This window comes from Mustela putorius, unplaced genomic scaffold, assembly GCF_011764305.1.
Source record: "Mustela putorius furo isolate JIRA1106 unplaced genomic scaffold, ASM1176430v1.1 tig00003850_pilon_pilon_pilon, whole genome shotgun sequence".
NCBI lineage: Eukaryota > Metazoa > Chordata > Mammalia > Carnivora > Mustelidae > Mustela > Mustela putorius.
The window spans coordinates 18,127,163-18,143,133 of record NW_025422002.1 but is presented as its reverse complement, the minus strand read 5'-3'; the positions used below and the strand labels follow the sequence as shown (position 1 = coordinate 18,143,133).

Here is a 15,971-nt window from a genome sequence, read left to right as displayed (position 1 = left end):
GCTGAGGCTAGGACTTCTAGTATTATGTCGAAAAGCAGTGGTGATAGTGGACATCCCTGCCATGTCCCTGACCTTAGGGGAAAAGCACTCAGTTTTTCCCCATAGAGAATGATATTTGCGGTGGGTTTTTCATAGCTGGCTTTGATGATATTGAGGAATGTGCCCACTATCCCTACACTTGGAAGAGTTTTGATCAAGAAAGGATGCTGTACTTTGTCAAATGCTTTTTCAGAATCTATTGAGAGTATCATATGGTTCTTTTCCTTTCTTTTATTAATTTTTTCTATCACATTGATTTGCAGATGTTAAACCAACCTTGTAGCCCAGGAATAAATACCACTTGGTTGTGATGAATAATCCTTTTAATGTACTGTTGGATCCTATTGCTAGTATTTTAGTGAGAATTTTTGCATCTGTGTGCATTGAGGATATTGGTCTGTAATCCTCCTTTTTGATGGGGTCTTTGATTTGGGATCGAGGTAATGCTGGATTCATAAAATGAATTTCGACGTTTTCCTTCTATTTCAATTTTTTGGAACAGTTTCAGGAGAGTAGGTATGAATTCTTCTTTAGATGTTTAGTAGTATTCCCCTGGGAAGACGTCTGGCCCTGGGCTTTTGTCTGTTGGAAGATATATGATGACTGCTTCAATCTTCTTACTGGTCATGGGTCTTTTCAGGTTTTCTATTTCTTCCTGGTTCAGTTTTGTTTGTTTATATGTCTCTAGGAATGCATCCATTTCTTCCAGATTGTCAAATTTGCTGGCGTATAGTTTCCCATAATATGGTCTTATAATTGTTTGCATTTCGTTGGTGTTGGTTATGATCTCTCCTCTTTTGTTAATGATTTTATTTATTTGGGTCCTTTCTCTTTTCTTTTTGATAAGTCTGGCCAGGGGTTTATCAATCTTATTAATTCTTTCAAGGAACCAGCTCCTAGTTTCATTGATTTGTCCTACCATTCTTTTGGTTTCTATTTCATTGATTTCTGCTCTGATCTTTATGATATCTCTTCTGCTGGGTTTAGGCTTTCTTTGATGTTCTTTCTTCAGCTCCTTTAGGTGTAGGGTTAGGTTGTGTACTTGAGACCTTTCTTGTTCCTTATGAAAGGCTTGTATGGCTATATATTTTCCTCTCAAGGACTGCCTTTGCTGTGTCCCAAAGATTTTGATGTGTTTTCATTTTCATTTGTTTCCATGAATTTTTTTCAATTCTTCTTTAATTTCCTGGTTGACCTATTCATTCTTTAGTAGGATACTCTTTAACCTCCATGTATTTGAGTTCTAGCTTCAGAGCATTAATGGCCCCAACCTTTTGGTACCAGTTGAGACCTGATTTGTGACCCAGGATGGGATCTATTCTGGAGAATGTTCCATGTGCACTAGAGAAGAATGTGTATTCTGTTGCTTTGGGTTGGAATGTTCTGAATATATCTGTGATGTCCATCTGGCCCAGTGTGTCATTTAAGGCCTTTATTTCCTTATTGGTCTTTTGCTTGGATGATCTGTCCATTTCCGTGAGGGGGGTGTTAAAGTGCCCTACTATTATTGTATTATTGTCGATGTGTTTCTTTGATTTTGTTATTAATTGGTTTATATAGTTGGTCACTCCTATGTTAGGGACATAGGTATTTAAAACTGTTAGATCTTGTTGGACAGACGCTTTGAGTATGATATAGTGTCTTTACTCATCTTTTATAATAGTCTTTGGCTTAAAATCTAATTGATCTGATACAAGGATTGCCACCCCAGCTTTCTTTTGATGTCCATTAGCATGGAAAATTGTTTTAGAGCCCCTCACCTTAAATCAGGGAATGTCTTTGTGTCTAAAATGAGTTCCCTGTAGACAGACAGCTTTTTTTTTTTAATCCATTCTGATAACCTATATCTTTTGATTGGAGCATTTAGCCCATTTACTAAATTCAGGGTAACTATTGAAAGATATGAATTTAGTGCCATTGTATTGCCTGTAAGGTAACTGTTACTATATATTGTCTCTGTTCCTTTCTGGTCTACTACTTTTAGGCTCCCTCTTTGCTTAGAGGACCCCTTTCAATATTTCCTGTAGGGCTGGTTTGGTGTTTGCAAATTCTTTCAGTTTTTTTATGTCATGGAAGCTTTTTATCTCAGCTTCTATTTTCAATAATTATCTAGCTGGATATAGTATTGTTGGCTGCATATTTTTCTCATTTAGTGCTCTGAATGTATCATATCAGTCCTTTCTGGCCTGCCAGGTCTCTTTGGATAGGTCTGCTGCCGAATCTGACTACCATTGTATGTTGTAGACCACTTGTCCTGAGCTGCTTTCAGGATTTTCTTTTTGTCACTAAGACTTGTAAGTTTTAGTACTAGGTGACGGGGTGTGGGCCTATTTTTATTGATTTTAAGGGTTCTCTGTGCCTCCTGGATTTTGATGCTTGTTCCCTTTGCCACATTAGGGAAATTCCCTACTATAATTTGCTCCAATATACCTTATGCCCCTCTCCTTTTTCTTCTTCTGCGATCCCAATTATTCTAATATTGTTTCATCTTATGGTATCACTTATCTCTTGAATTCTCCCCTTATGGTCCAGGAGTTGTTTGTCTGATTTTTGCTCAGCTTTTTTATTTTCTGTCATTTGGTCTTCTGTATCACTAATTCTCTCTTCTGCCTCATTTATCCTAGCAGTAAGAGCCTCCATTTTTTATTGCATCTCATTAATAGCTTTTTAAATTTCAACTTTGTTAGATTTTAGTTTATTTCTCCAGAAAGGGATTTTCTAATATCTTCCATGCTTTTTTTTAAGCCCAGCCAACACCTTGATAATCATCATTCTGAATTCTAGTTCTGACATATTACTCATGTCTGTATTGATTAGGTCCCCAGGCATTGGTACTGTCTCTTGTTCTTTTTTTGTGGTGAGTTTTTCCACCTTGTCATTTTATCCAGATAAGAATAGATGAATGAGAGAACAAAATTATAAAAGGGTGGCAATGACCCCAGCAAAATACATGCTGACCAATCAGAAGAGACCCAAAATTGGGGGGGGGGGCAAGAAAGGGAGGAAAAAAGGAAATATATATATGTTTGTGTGTGTGTGTGTGTGTGTGTGTGTGTATGTGTGTGTATGATAGATTGGTGAATAGAACAGAGCCACTCACTTGATTTTGGGTGTATTCTGGTCTCTTAGAAGAAACTACCTCCCAAAATTTTAAAGAAAGAAAAACTTATATATATACAAAAATAAAGGTAAACATGATGAAGGGAGGGAATATGACTACAAAGATGAAAATTAAAAACAATTCTAAAAAAGGAATTGGTAAGAGTAAATTGGTTAAAAAAAGAAAAAAAAAGAGGAGAGAATGTGAGACTATCACATAGCCTTGTGCTAGATTTAGGGTATATTTTGATCTATTAAAAGAAATTATATCCCAAAATTTTAAAGAGAAAAAAAACCCCTATATGTATACAAAAAATAAGGCTAAATACAATGAAAGGATAAAATATGACTATAACAATGAAAAATTTAAAAGATTTTTTAGGGGCGCCTGGGTGGCTCAGTGGTTTAAAGCTTCTGCCTTTGGCTCAGGTCATGATCCCAGGGTCCTGGGATCGAGCCCCACATCAGGCTGTCTGCTCTGTGGGGAGCCTGCTTCCTCCTCTCTCTCTGCCTGCCTCTCTGCCTGCTTGTGATCTCTGTCAAATAAATAAATAAAATATTTTTAAAATTTTTTAAAGAAATGTATTGATAAGATAAAATAGTTTAAAAATGTCAAAATATGAAAGAGGAAAAGTTAAAAAAAATAGAATAAGAAAAATTTTTTTTTAATTTAACTTTGGACCTGTACCCCTAGGGCTAATAATACATTATATGTTAATAAATAATAAAAATTATAAATAAAAAAAGAAAAATTTTAACTTTGAAAGACTAAAGGATCATGGGGAAAGAGCCATTAAGTCTGTGTTGCATTCCCCTAGTTCTGGAGTTCCACAGTTTTTATTGATCAGTGAGCTTGGTCTTGGCTGGATGTTCTTGCTGATCTTCTGGGGGAGGGCCTCTTGCAGTGATTCTCAAATGTCTTTGCCCAGGGCAGAATTGTACCTCCCTTGCCAGGGGCAGGCTAAGTCATCTGCTTGGGTTTCTCTCTTGTAGCTTTTGCTCCCTGAATGCTTTCCATACAGTTTTGGAGGATAGGAATGAGGATGGCAGCCTTCCAATCTCTTCCAGTCTCCAATCTCTGGCCTGGAGGAGCTGAGAGCTTGGGTTCCCACTTCTCAATGTGCCCTTATAGAAAAGCAGTCAATCCCTCCTGTCTCCCTGGTCTCAGGCCATGCTCCATGATCAGCCTGCCTTTTTGACCGAGCGTTTCTATCTCTGGTGCATAGCCCTGTTTGGAGTCTCAAAACTCAGCAGATTCCTGCAATGTGCTCCCGCACTACTCTGCCACTTGTGGGATCCCTACTCAAAGAGCAGTGGCCTGACTGTGCCTTGGATCACAGTTTAAGGTAACCCCGAGCTGAGAGCTCACTCTTTGGCTCTGTCTCTGTAGTTGGCTTCCCCGCTATGATACCTGGGGGCTCTGCCACTCTCAGACACCCTCAGTCTTTCTGTGACCCCATGGGTCCTGAGACCACAATGTCTCAGTGAAGGCTCCACCCCCTCCTTAGACTCTGGAGCAACGTCCCTCAGTGGAGCCAACTTCTAAAAGTTCTAATTTTGTGCTTCACTTGCTGGGATCTGGCCCCTCCCCCCACGGTCTATCTTCCCATATATCTCCTCAGATTCACTTCTCCACACGTCCTTCCTTCCAGAAAGTGGTCAATTTTCTGTTCCTAGAATTGCTGCTCTTCTTCTCTTCTATCTCCTGTTGAGTTTGTAAGTGTTCGGAATGGTTTGATAACTATCTAGCTGCACTCCTGGGACCGGAAGGTATTTCAGTCTCCCACTCCTCTGCCATCTTGCTTCTTCCTCTAAAGTCAAACATTTTTAAAGAGGGCAAAAATAATGCAGCAGGAGGTCAAGTCTGGCCCCCTGCCCTCCTTGTAGGGACCTAGTTGAAGGCCCAGGGCAATAGAGCTCATCATGCAGCTGAGCCCTCCTGAACTGACCTGGGTTGGCCAGCAAGGAATGCATCTGATTCCCAGGGAGTTCCAGGTTCATGGAGGGCAGAGGCTACTCAGGGAGAGGCCCTAACACAGTCACAACCTTGAATTTTCAAGGCAACTGAAGCCTATGCTGATCATGGTCAACTGGTTTCTATTTCAATCATTTTGATAAAAACATTTCTCAGTAGACCACACATCTCCTTTTTCTTAAAAGTAAGATTAAACTGGACACCAAATCCCTTTGAAAAATATCCAATTCCTTGTCTGCCTGAGATACTAGCAAACAAGTCATTCTGCTCCATCCACTCCACGGAGGCTGAGCTCCCCAAATGAGCCCCATGGGGGCCCCACTCTGGATGTTTGGTGTCCCTTCTCCCTGGTGGCAGCAGACATAGGCTGACACACTATGGCCCAGGGAAGTAGCCTGCTTACTGACACGGCGGAGTGGAGCCAAGAGAGGGTCCAAGGCCCTTGCACATGGTTAGCTGCCCCCTGAGCCATGGCCTGAGGCTGGCCATTGAGCCCTGCCTCCCTGCTCTTAAAGGAAGGTGATGAATGGGAAAAGAACTGTCCTGGTCTTAACATTGGACATGCCCTCTTTGTTTCTCTGAAGGAAGAGGGAATATTACACAGATAACAGGCACCAGGGTGCTTTCCATGGAGACTTGTGGACAGACCATGGGAGGTTTTAGAACTGAGCTTGTGGCACACAGCAGAAGCCCGACTGGGACGGCTTTAACAGGTGAGGATGGCCGAGGCTGGAGTGGGACCAGCAGAGCTGGCACAGCAGCTTCACACACTGCCAGGAGCCCGGGGACCACTGTCTTTCCATGAGCATCCTCCATGTGCTTCTGCAGTCATTGTGCTCACAGCAGTGTTGCTATGCTTCTGGGCACCACACCTGAGGTTCTGGCAGGGGGAGGGGGCGAGGGCCAAAAGCAATTCAGCCTCATCTATCCACTTTTATTAAAGAAGCAACAGCTTTCCCAGAAGTCCTACTTCTACCTCGTCTCATGGCCAGAACTCGGCCAATGTTCACTCCTAAGAACAAAGCAGTCCTGAAATCAACTATGGGGTGATGTATATACTATAGCCCAGACAAAACTGGGGCTTCATGAGTAAGGGAAAAGGAGGAAATGGCCACTAGGGAGGAAACAAATAGCTAGTGTTTAAAGACACAGAGCCCAGCTAGACTGGCCTCCTCTTTGCAGGTGTAGAGGGGGAGGGGTGTCAGGTTCTCTGTGTTCCTTAGACACGCATCCCCCAGTGGCTTTCTAAATTCTCTGTGTAGGGTGGGTCATTTGTCAATGAGCTCCAGCGGCTGGCTGATCTAAGGTTAGGCAATAATGAGAAGGAGGTGCACAGTCAAAGGTGCCCTGCTTTGCACGGTGAGGTCATGAGGGCTTCTCCTGGCCTGGACAGCCAGCAAGTGTGGTGGGACCACCTCAGCCTGACTCCCTGCATGGCCCTCCATGTCTATAGGGAAGGGAACAGGGCCCAACATCAGTAGGTGGGGTGAGAAGGATGGAAGAAGAGGGGCAGGAAATTCATCCCTTCACTTGGCTCCTTTTTTTAACCTGGGTGAGAATAAAGCAGAACCACGGTCACCCCTTGACTGAGATGCAGGTGTTACACTCTGTTATACAGCTTAGGTGAGAATAAAGCAGAACCTGGATGAGAATAAAGCAGAACCACGGTCACCCTTGACTGAGATGCAGGTGTTATACTCTGTTATACAGTTTAGAAAACTGAGGTTCAGAGAGGCCAAGGTCCCCAAGGTCCTAGCAGGTAGGCAGGGTTAGGGGAAAGCTAAGTACTGCCAGGCCCCCACATCTACCTATTAATTTAGGATAATTTTTTATTTTATAAAAGAAACACACCCATACGTTGGGATTCCAGAAGGCAAGTTTTGGCCTCTATAATCCTTCTCCAGTAAATAAACAAAATTAAACAGATCAAAGTTTTATCAGAGTCTTGGCATTTCATTTCTAAATCCTGATTAATTACAAAGGAAAGGGGAAGTGTTGTCCCATCACTATGTTGTACACCTACAACTACTACTGAAACATGGTACATCAAGGGGATGTCTCATTGGTTGCTAAGGACAGAGAAGCAGTCTCCCAGTTTCCCTGACCCCTCAACCCTATCTCCTGGGAGGGTGAAGCCATGGTCTGCCCTGGATTAGAGGGAGAAGCTAGAAGTCCCCTCCCCAAAGGGGCTTGTTCTGAAGAAGGCAAAGGGTTTGGTTTGGGTCCCCCAGTGTGACCCAAATAAGACAAATGTCCTCACTGCCATCAGAGGGTAGTGCTGTCTTTGGGGGTTTTTCTCCCCACTCTCTCCCAACCCCCCATCCCACTGCTACTTTGTTTCCTCCTACTACCTTGGTCTCAGCTCAAGGAGCTAGGTGGTCACATGGGGAAAGCCACTCACACCCAAATCCTGCAGCACCCCAGAGGACGGGGCAGCAGGCAACCAGGAGTTGAGGCAATAGGCAGAAGGGAGCCCTAAAAGTAGGGGAATCTTTTTTAAAAAAGGGGGATGCCTTCTTCAAAAGGAAGGCCTGGAAAAGCATGGCCACATAACTCCCTTTGTCTGGACGCTTTAAATCTGAACCTGGGCTATGTATGGGTGCAGCAGCTGTAGGGATCAGAGAACTGGAGGGGGGCAGCGTGTAGGAATACAGCCTCAGGCCCAGCAGGGCTCCTACAGGACACCTGGTTGCAAACAGGGTTCCGGAGTGGAACTCCCTCTAAAGGGACTGGGCTGCATTTTCTTTTTCTTTTTCTTTTTTTTTTTTTTTAACGATTTTATTCATTTATTTCACAGAGAGAGGGAGAGAGAACACAAGTAGGCAGAGAGGCAGGCAGAAAGAGAGTGGGAAGCAGGTTCCCTGCTGAGAGCCCGACGTTGGGGTGGGGGGAGCTTGATCCCAGGACCCTGGGATCATGACCTGAGCTGAAGGCAGAGGCTTAACACACTGAGCCACCCAGGTGTCCCTGGACTGCGTTTTCTTGCACTCCATGCTGTGGCAGCAGTCGGGGGCTCCCCTCCTCTCTCCTTTTTCTCACAAAATACCACTGTCCCTTTAGGGACCCTGTCTGTCCCCATCCCACCAGCCCATGGCCATCCTGCTCGTGACACCTTACATGGCTTCTTTCTTTCCTAATCCTTTATTGCCCTGTCTTCCTCCATGGACCCTCGAACCCAGCGCCTGACCATGTTCCTTTGGGCCCATAGCTGGAGGCACTGAGGAGCAAAAAGTACATCGCAGACAGCAAGACAGGCCAGCAGATGGAAGGATATCTGGATGCGTGGATGGAAGGTGGACAGGAGGCAGAATGACTGATACAAACCTGGCCAAAGGAAACCCTGGTCCCTTGGTAGGAGGAGAGGCAGGGGTTTTGAAGGGACTTGGTTGATACCCAGTATTTGTGGCATGCACGGCCCCCAAAAGTTCCTGGAGTCTACTCTATGGCGAGCTAGAGGATTGGGCTCTGGACCAGACTTTCATGCCCTCCCAGGGTTCCCAGAGGTCAGCGGCAAACACTCCCATCTCTTCTGGCCTGAGCTGGCTCGTTTGTAAATGGTGGATGGTCCCATACCACGCCCTCCAGGGAGTCGTGAGGCCACATGAGGGTTTGTGTGGGAAACTGCTAACCTGGGAGACAAAGGTGTGCAGTGACAGGTGTGCTGTGGCTCTGGGGGTGGGGACAGGAATCAAGGGGGTGAGGGAAGCAAGGCTGACTCTAGGGCTCCCCTCATGGCCGCAGGGCCTGCTGCAGCATGCACTCGTCTGCCACCTCATGGGGGAGCGTCACCACTAAGCCCTTGTTGTCCTGCATCGTCTGGCAGATGATCTCGTAGGCCTTCTGGTTCCCGGACCAACAGCGCCGAGCCACCTGTGGTGGGGGAGGGAGGGGAGAGGGCATCCATTGTTGCCAACACCAGCTTCCCAACAGGGTCTTCTGGACACACTGCAGCTGGGCTGCAAATCCCCACCCTTATCCCCTTCGGGGTCCCTCTGTGCTGTGCATGGGGCCAGCAATCTTGGACGTCTACCCCATTCCCACCTCTAGCTCAGGACCCCCTCTCTCTTGGCTGGACTATGTATTTAGCCCCCTCCCTGATCTGAAACTGCCAACCTTCTACCCAGCCTAACCCACGTCCAAGTATCCAGGAACCATCCTCCCTAAGGCTTTTTCCTTCTCTCCACCTCAGGCCTTAGGGCTTCCCTGCCTTTTTTGCTGCCATGCTTGCCACCCCTCATCCTTCCCCTCACAGCTTCGTGGCCCTCACCACCCCCTCTACTGGTTAGCGCCCCTCCAGAGGCCCCTCCATCCCCACTCTGATGCTACCCCCTCACCTGACTCCAGCTGCCTGGGTCCCTGCACGCTGAGCCCCTCCCCATCCCCCTCATAACCTGCCTGCACACACCCTCCCCATGACCACCTGGTCACTTGTGCTCACCACCTCTTCTCTTGGCCTGTGATGTGGTCATGGGGAGGGAGGACGCCCCCCCAGCCCCAGCAGGGCCACACGGGCACGTGCACAGCCAGAGAGTCAGAGAGTGAGCAGAGCAGTGAGAGAGGCTCGGCCTGACAGAACTGTCCCCAGAGAAGGCCCGGGAAAGGACTGGATGTTACTTACTCCGTTGGAGACATCCCAGCTGAGCATCATCCTGGCCTTCTGCTCGGCCTCCTGGGTCCCGTCCAGCACGAGGCCAAACCCTCCATTGATCACCTCACCCCTGTAAGAGGCAAAGAGGTTCCCAGGCCACTCTCCAGGCCTGCCCCTGCCTGGAGTGGACGGAAGTGCACGCACATTTGGGTGGCTGCTGCAGCTGCAGCTGGTAGAACCTGTGTCCTCTCCCCGACCTCAGGGAAGCAGGAATCACTGGGCTGCACATTCCCCACCTGCACCTCCATGCTTTACTCCGTGCACCCCACACCCACCCTCAGGACCCTCGACCATGTCACCTCCCCACGTGACCTCCTTCTCTGAGGTTCGGAGAGCATTCCATATCCCATGCTTCCCTGGGGGCTCTTGGGCTGCTCAATTCAACGGTCATTCTACCTGATTTCTCCTTATGCTCTTCCTTTCCTTTGCCTCCTCTTTCAGCTTGCTTTAGGCGCATTTTGGGGTCCTGATAACTTGATCTGAAGACCAAGTTCCTTTATTTTCCATATCTCTTTTTTCTAACAACAAGATTTCTCTGGGCTCTGTTTGTACTCCCTCCCCTCGCGGACGTGATACGGTCACGTGTTCATTCATCTCTGCAGTAGGTGTCGTGGGGATCTTAATGAAGCATGTCAGTGCAGTCTGACTTTCCTCATGTGTGCCATCGACTATGGGCATCCTCTCCTTCCTGGCACCCCTGGATCTCTATTCTCACCCTTAGCATCATGAACAAGGCCCGGCTGCCCTTCCTGCTGATAGCATCACTATACCCCTCCCACCCCCTTCCATTACGAACATAGGAAATGCCCCACCTCTTGTCGGCACCTGCCAAGGCCTTACTGCCCAACACAAACCCCTGGGAACACAGCATCTGGCCTTTCAGTCCCTGCTCCCAGAGAATTTGCTCTTCCTCCTTCCTGTACCCAAAAGAGGCACCTAGCTTCTCTAGTCTCAGATCCTTCAGGCCCTACCTGCTTCTCTGCCCCATTTGGGCTCTACTGACAATTTCAGCCAGTTCCCACCAAGAAGGTGAGGAGCCCTCTGCCACAGGAGCCAGCTGTGCTCCCCACTCCCGACGTGAGAATCGAGTACCTCTGTGAATGGGCAGCGGCCCCTGCTCTGCCCTCAGCCCATGTCCCAGAGTTGGGTGGCCCTGTGCCGGCCCCCGGGGTCCCATCACATCTCCCACCAGCCTCCAGGTGGATAAAGGTCACCATCAGTCATCACCTATCAGGGACTGATGTTGGGTGACAGAAGGGAAAGCAGATGTGAGCCAGTGCTGCCGAGCAAGGACTTCAGTGTATCCTTCGACTAGAGAGGAATTTTTGGAGATGAGAACTTCATTTCTGTTTTGGGAGCCTGTAGGCCAGACTGCTAGAGAGCAAAGCGGCCCAGCAAACCTCAGCAAACCTTGCCCACACATCACACACACTGAGCCCCAGAAGATGAGACCATAAAGGCAGCACCACCATCGCAGAGCACGGGGGGCTGCTTATAGATGGAGTTGGGACAACTAACTGTCCCATTGAGAAAAAAAAAAAGTAGAGCCTTATGTCACACAAATAAAAACTGGTGCCAGGTGTACTAAAGAAAAAAAAAATTCAAAAATAGATAGTAAGTAAAGAAAGTTTAGGAGCATGCATTTTCTTAACTTGGGAAGGAGGAGGAATGTCTTTTAAAGCAATGTTTAAAAAATGAAGGGCCCTTGGTGTGCCTGGGTGGCTTGTCAGTTAAGCATCAGACTCTTAGTACCGGCTCAGGTCATGGTCTTGGGGTTGTGAGACTGTATGATCCACGCTGATCGGGGAGTCTGCTTGGGATTCTGGAATTCTCTCCTTTCCTTTTCCGTCTCCCATCCACTCTGTCCCTTTCCCCTCTCCCCGCTAACACGCATGCTTTCTCTTTCTCTCTCTTTATAAAATAAACAAAATCTTTAAAAAAAAAAATGAAGAGCCAGAATAAGAAGTCACTGGATAAAGATTAAACTTTGAAGTTTAATCTTTGAAGAGAGGCCTGCATGGGTGACCCTTCTGGAAAGCCTGGCTGTGGGGAACATGGTTAGCTCACAGTCTACAGCAATAACTCCTTAGGGTCCTTCTCAGGGCAGAGATAGAGCACTAACATGGCGAGGGCCTGCCCATTTCTACCCTAAGTGGGTCCTTTGATGGCCTTCTTGCACCCAGAATCTGCCGCCCACCACCGCTAGGTGGCAAGGCTGGCGGGTGTGTGTGGAGACTGAGGGCGCCCTCGCTCCTGCTCCGCACTTCCCTTTCTCAGGTGATCTTCCCAGTAAGCCTTTTACACACGCTACCTCCACCTCAGCTTCTGCCTCCTGGAAAACCCAACCAGCACAGACACTATAGATGATGTTTAAACACAAAGGACGTGCACCCAAGACCAGCATCCTATGTCTAAAATAGAACAAGAACAACCAGTCCATAAGAAAAATCTCACAACCCAAAACAAAAATAGGAAGCAAGCAAGTCAAATCAAAACAAGGATTTGTCACCCCTTGCCCACCAGTCTGGCAAATCCCACGCGGTAACACCCAGGGTGCTGAGGTTACGCAAACTGGAACTTTTATACAAGGAAATGTGACCGCAGCTACTAAAGTTCAAAACACCCACAATTTTCACCTCCAATCCCAAACAGTACACACCTGGTAAGGTTAAGGTTTATGGGAGGCATGCCACTCCCCAACCCTGCTATGGTCCCCTTACAGGTAGCTCACAGGGTAAGGTTAGCACATGCATTCGGGCCAGGCCTCCTGCAAATGGAGCTCATTTTGAAACCTGGGCAAAGTTATTTCTCCACCTAGGTAGCAGCTATTTCTTACAGGGGACTGTTGTGGTGATCAGGCGAGCTAGCATGTCAGTCTAGAAGGCCTTGTACCTGTTGCACACGATACTGTGAGCGTTAGCCATTCACTATTTAATCTTCACCACCAGCTTATAAAGCCATTATTGCTATTACAAGGAGCATTTTGTCAATGAGAAATGAAGTTCAACAAGCTTAACTCGTGCAGAAACGTCAACTTCAGAATCCATGCTGTCAATTGTGCCACAAAACTCTACATCGAAGATACCCTGCTGCCCTGGAGGTGCAGGCCGAGGAGATTTATGTACATGGAGGTCGAGAACATTGCAAGTCCTCAGACCGATCCTCGGGCTAGCAGAAGCCACATCACCTGGGATCCAGATGCACAACTGCTTTATAGGCTGGCAGTGACGATTAGTGACTGGCTGGTGGCTACACCCTCTCTATAAGGATAGGAGACTAGACCTGTGTTAACCCAGCAGACCAACCAGCCTAAAACCAGAGACTGACTGCTGACCCCTCCTGCTCTGCAGCCCATGGTCCAAAAGTCCCTGTTCACACACTGGGCTGTGCACACCCTCTCGAAACACCAGCAGACAGCAAGGACCACTGGACAGACAGCATGAGCACAGACTTCAAGCAAGCAACCAGAAAGAGGGGCTCCACGGAGGCAGAGAAAGAGAAGATGACACAGAGCTAAGGCGGCCTGTCCTGGAAACAGAAGTGCCCCAAAACAGGGAGACAGCAGATGATATAAAAACTGAAAGCAGGGGCAACTGGGTGGCTCTGATGGTGGAGCGGCTGCCTTCAGCTCAGGCCATGATCTCAAGGTCCTGGGATCCAACCCCAAGTTGGGTTCCCTGCTCAGCAGGGAGCCTGCCTCTCCCTCTCCCGCTGCCCCTCCCCCCTGTTCCTTGCTTGCTCTCGCTCTCTCTCTGCCAAATAAATAAATATCGAAAGCATATTAAGAAATAGCAGAGAAAACTTATAACTCAGAAATGGATTTGTGTAGAACAACAACAAAAAATTAGCTGACAAGTGAAAAGTGATTTCCTCCCAGAACAGGAATGGTTGAGGTGCAGATTTTTCCTCCTGCTGATTTTACAGTAAGCCTTGCAGGGGCATCTGACGCATTAGGTTATGCGGGTGTGTGCAGTCCTGTCTACAGAGCCTAGGGGCAGCCAGAGGGTGGGAGCAACCTGGGAATCAGCAGGGAGCATTCCCTCTCTTGGGAACTCCCCATGCAGGGGCTCCTGCCCCAAAGCCCTCATGTCAGGATGCTTTCTTGGGCCAGCTCTGCTCTGATCCCTCTTGCCCCTGTGGCTCAGTTGGCAACGACAGGTGGATCCTGGGAGATGACTGATCTAGATTCGAATCCTGGTTCCACCGCCAGCTCTGTGGCCTTGGGCATGTTACTCAACCTTATTCTCGTCACCTCCAGCACCAATTCAGCATCTAGTGACAAAACACCAGGTACCCCTCCACCAGGCACTCTCTGTCCTGGTTTTCAACAGCCTTGTGTATTGGAAAGAACACACGCGCCCGTCACATTTTCCATTAATTAGACCGCCTGACTGGGCAATGGCTCAGAATTCTGGCCTTGAAGCCAGCGCAGCGGAATGCTCTGGGAAGCTCAGTGCCGAGGGACTTGGCTGCGGAGGGCAAGGCCAAGCTCCCTCTGGCCAGAATGGGCTCAGAGGTCTGCTCAGAGCTGGCCAGCGAGGGAGCTGCCTTCCTCTCTGAAGCCGCAGTGCCCCCTGCTGTCCCAGAGAGCCTGGAGTCCAGCTTGGCGCCAGGGCCCAGACTTGCCGGCTACCCAGGCTGGGAAGAGGGGACAGCTGGGACAGCTGGAGGTCACTAAGTTTCCTCATCTGTAAAATGCATTTTCTTCTACGATTAGGTGAGAGAGTAGATTCAAAGAGTTTAGCAAATGCTTGCCACACCATCTTTGTATAATAAATATTAGTTAATCATTATTCTTTGTGGATGTGATGTTGTGCCTTATAATGAGTTATATATTTGGTCTTCATCCCATTTCTAGCACAGAGCTCCTAAAAATTGGAATTTTGTAAGCTTTAAGAGTGGTTAAAGTCTCTTTTGTTATGTGAATGAGGTGACTTTTGGATTGCATTTAAAGAATGAGGGGGGTTGCTAGTTTCCAGCAGAACCAACCATATCATTACAGGATTGGAACTTTAAGTCCCATGCCCCAGACTTCCAGTGAAAGGAGAGGGGCTGGAGGTTGAATCTGGGATCAATGATTTAGTCAATCATGCCTAAATAATGAAGCCTCCATTAATACCTAAAAGGACAAGTTTGGAGAGGTCCTAGATTGGGGAACCAGAGCGCTCCCACGTGCCACAGTGCTAGGCCCCAAACTCTGCAAGGACAGAAGTTCCTTTGTTCTGGGAACTCTCCCTCTGTATCTCTTCAGCTGGCTATTCACTTGCACCCGTTGATATCCTCTGTAATAAACTGGTAATCTAGTGAATATACCGGTTTCCTGAGTTTTATGAGCTGCTCAAGCATATTAATAGAACCCAGGGAGGCTACTGTGGGAACCTCTGATTTGTAGCACACTGGTCAGATGCACAGGTGACAACCCAGACTTGTGATCAGCATCAGGGGTGGTGGCATCCTTGTGGGACTGAGCCCTTATCCTGTGGATCTGGTACTGTCTCTGAGCAGTGTCAGAATTGAGTTGAATTGTGGACACCCATTTGGGCGTCAAAGAATTGCCTGGTGGTGTGGGAAAACCCCACATGTTAGAACTAGGAGTGCAGAATAATAGCAGACCTCTTCATGATGGAATTGTCACTGTCAGCTGGAATAAGACCCACCTGCAAACCCCAATTTCCTCATGACACAGACTGGAAACAGGCCTGGCAGGGCAGAGCTGTGAGCCAGGGACCCAGGACCCCAGAATCCAGGTCTCCCGCCTCCCAGCCCAGCTGCCCAGGACAACATCAGTGAAGAAGGCTTGGGTTAGGACAGCACTGAGAATTCCTGAGAAAACATCTGGGAAAGCAAAGGGAAAATGGACAGGATAAGGGTAGGGACGGTTCTTACAGCCTTTGTGTCCAGTGTGACAAGTAAGACCCTGAAAGGTAGAGTGGCTCGGCCATGTCCTGTTATTTCCAGCTCACATGAGGAACACATCACAGCAAAGCCCTTAACAGAGGGAGCTAAGGGGAGGCAGGGCCCAGGACCCTCGAGGGAACTCCTGAGACCTTGACACCAGCCCACACCCACAGCACCCAGTTCTCCAAAAACCTTACCAGCCGACACCCCCGCCATTGTGAAGAGCGACCCAGGTGGCACCGCGAAAGGCATCTCCTGCGAAGTTCTGCACAGCCATGTCTGCGGAAACAGAGGCCACGGCCCCATTATTCC

At 47.8% G+C, this 15,971-nt stretch overlaps 1 protein-coding gene across 1 annotated transcript in view; it reads right to left on the bottom strand.

Annotated features, from left to right (window-relative positions):
- Nucleotides 1–7,990: 7,990 nt before the first annotated feature.
- The window catches only part of UROC1 (urocanate hydratase 1), a 40,614-nt gene continuing 32,633 nt past the window's right edge, over nucleotides 7,991–15,971 (bottom strand). The window contains exons 18-20 of the mRNA XM_004738669.3: nucleotides 15,857–15,938; nucleotides 9,732–9,831; nucleotides 7,991–8,983 (exon numbers count right to left, since the gene is read on the bottom strand). Coding sequence (XP_004738726.1) covers nucleotides 8,843–8,983; nucleotides 9,732–9,831; nucleotides 15,857–15,938 — 323 coding nt within the window. The 3' untranslated portion in view covers nucleotides 7,991–8,842. The remainder of the gene's footprint in view (nucleotides 8,984–9,731; nucleotides 9,832–15,856; nucleotides 15,939–15,971) is intronic.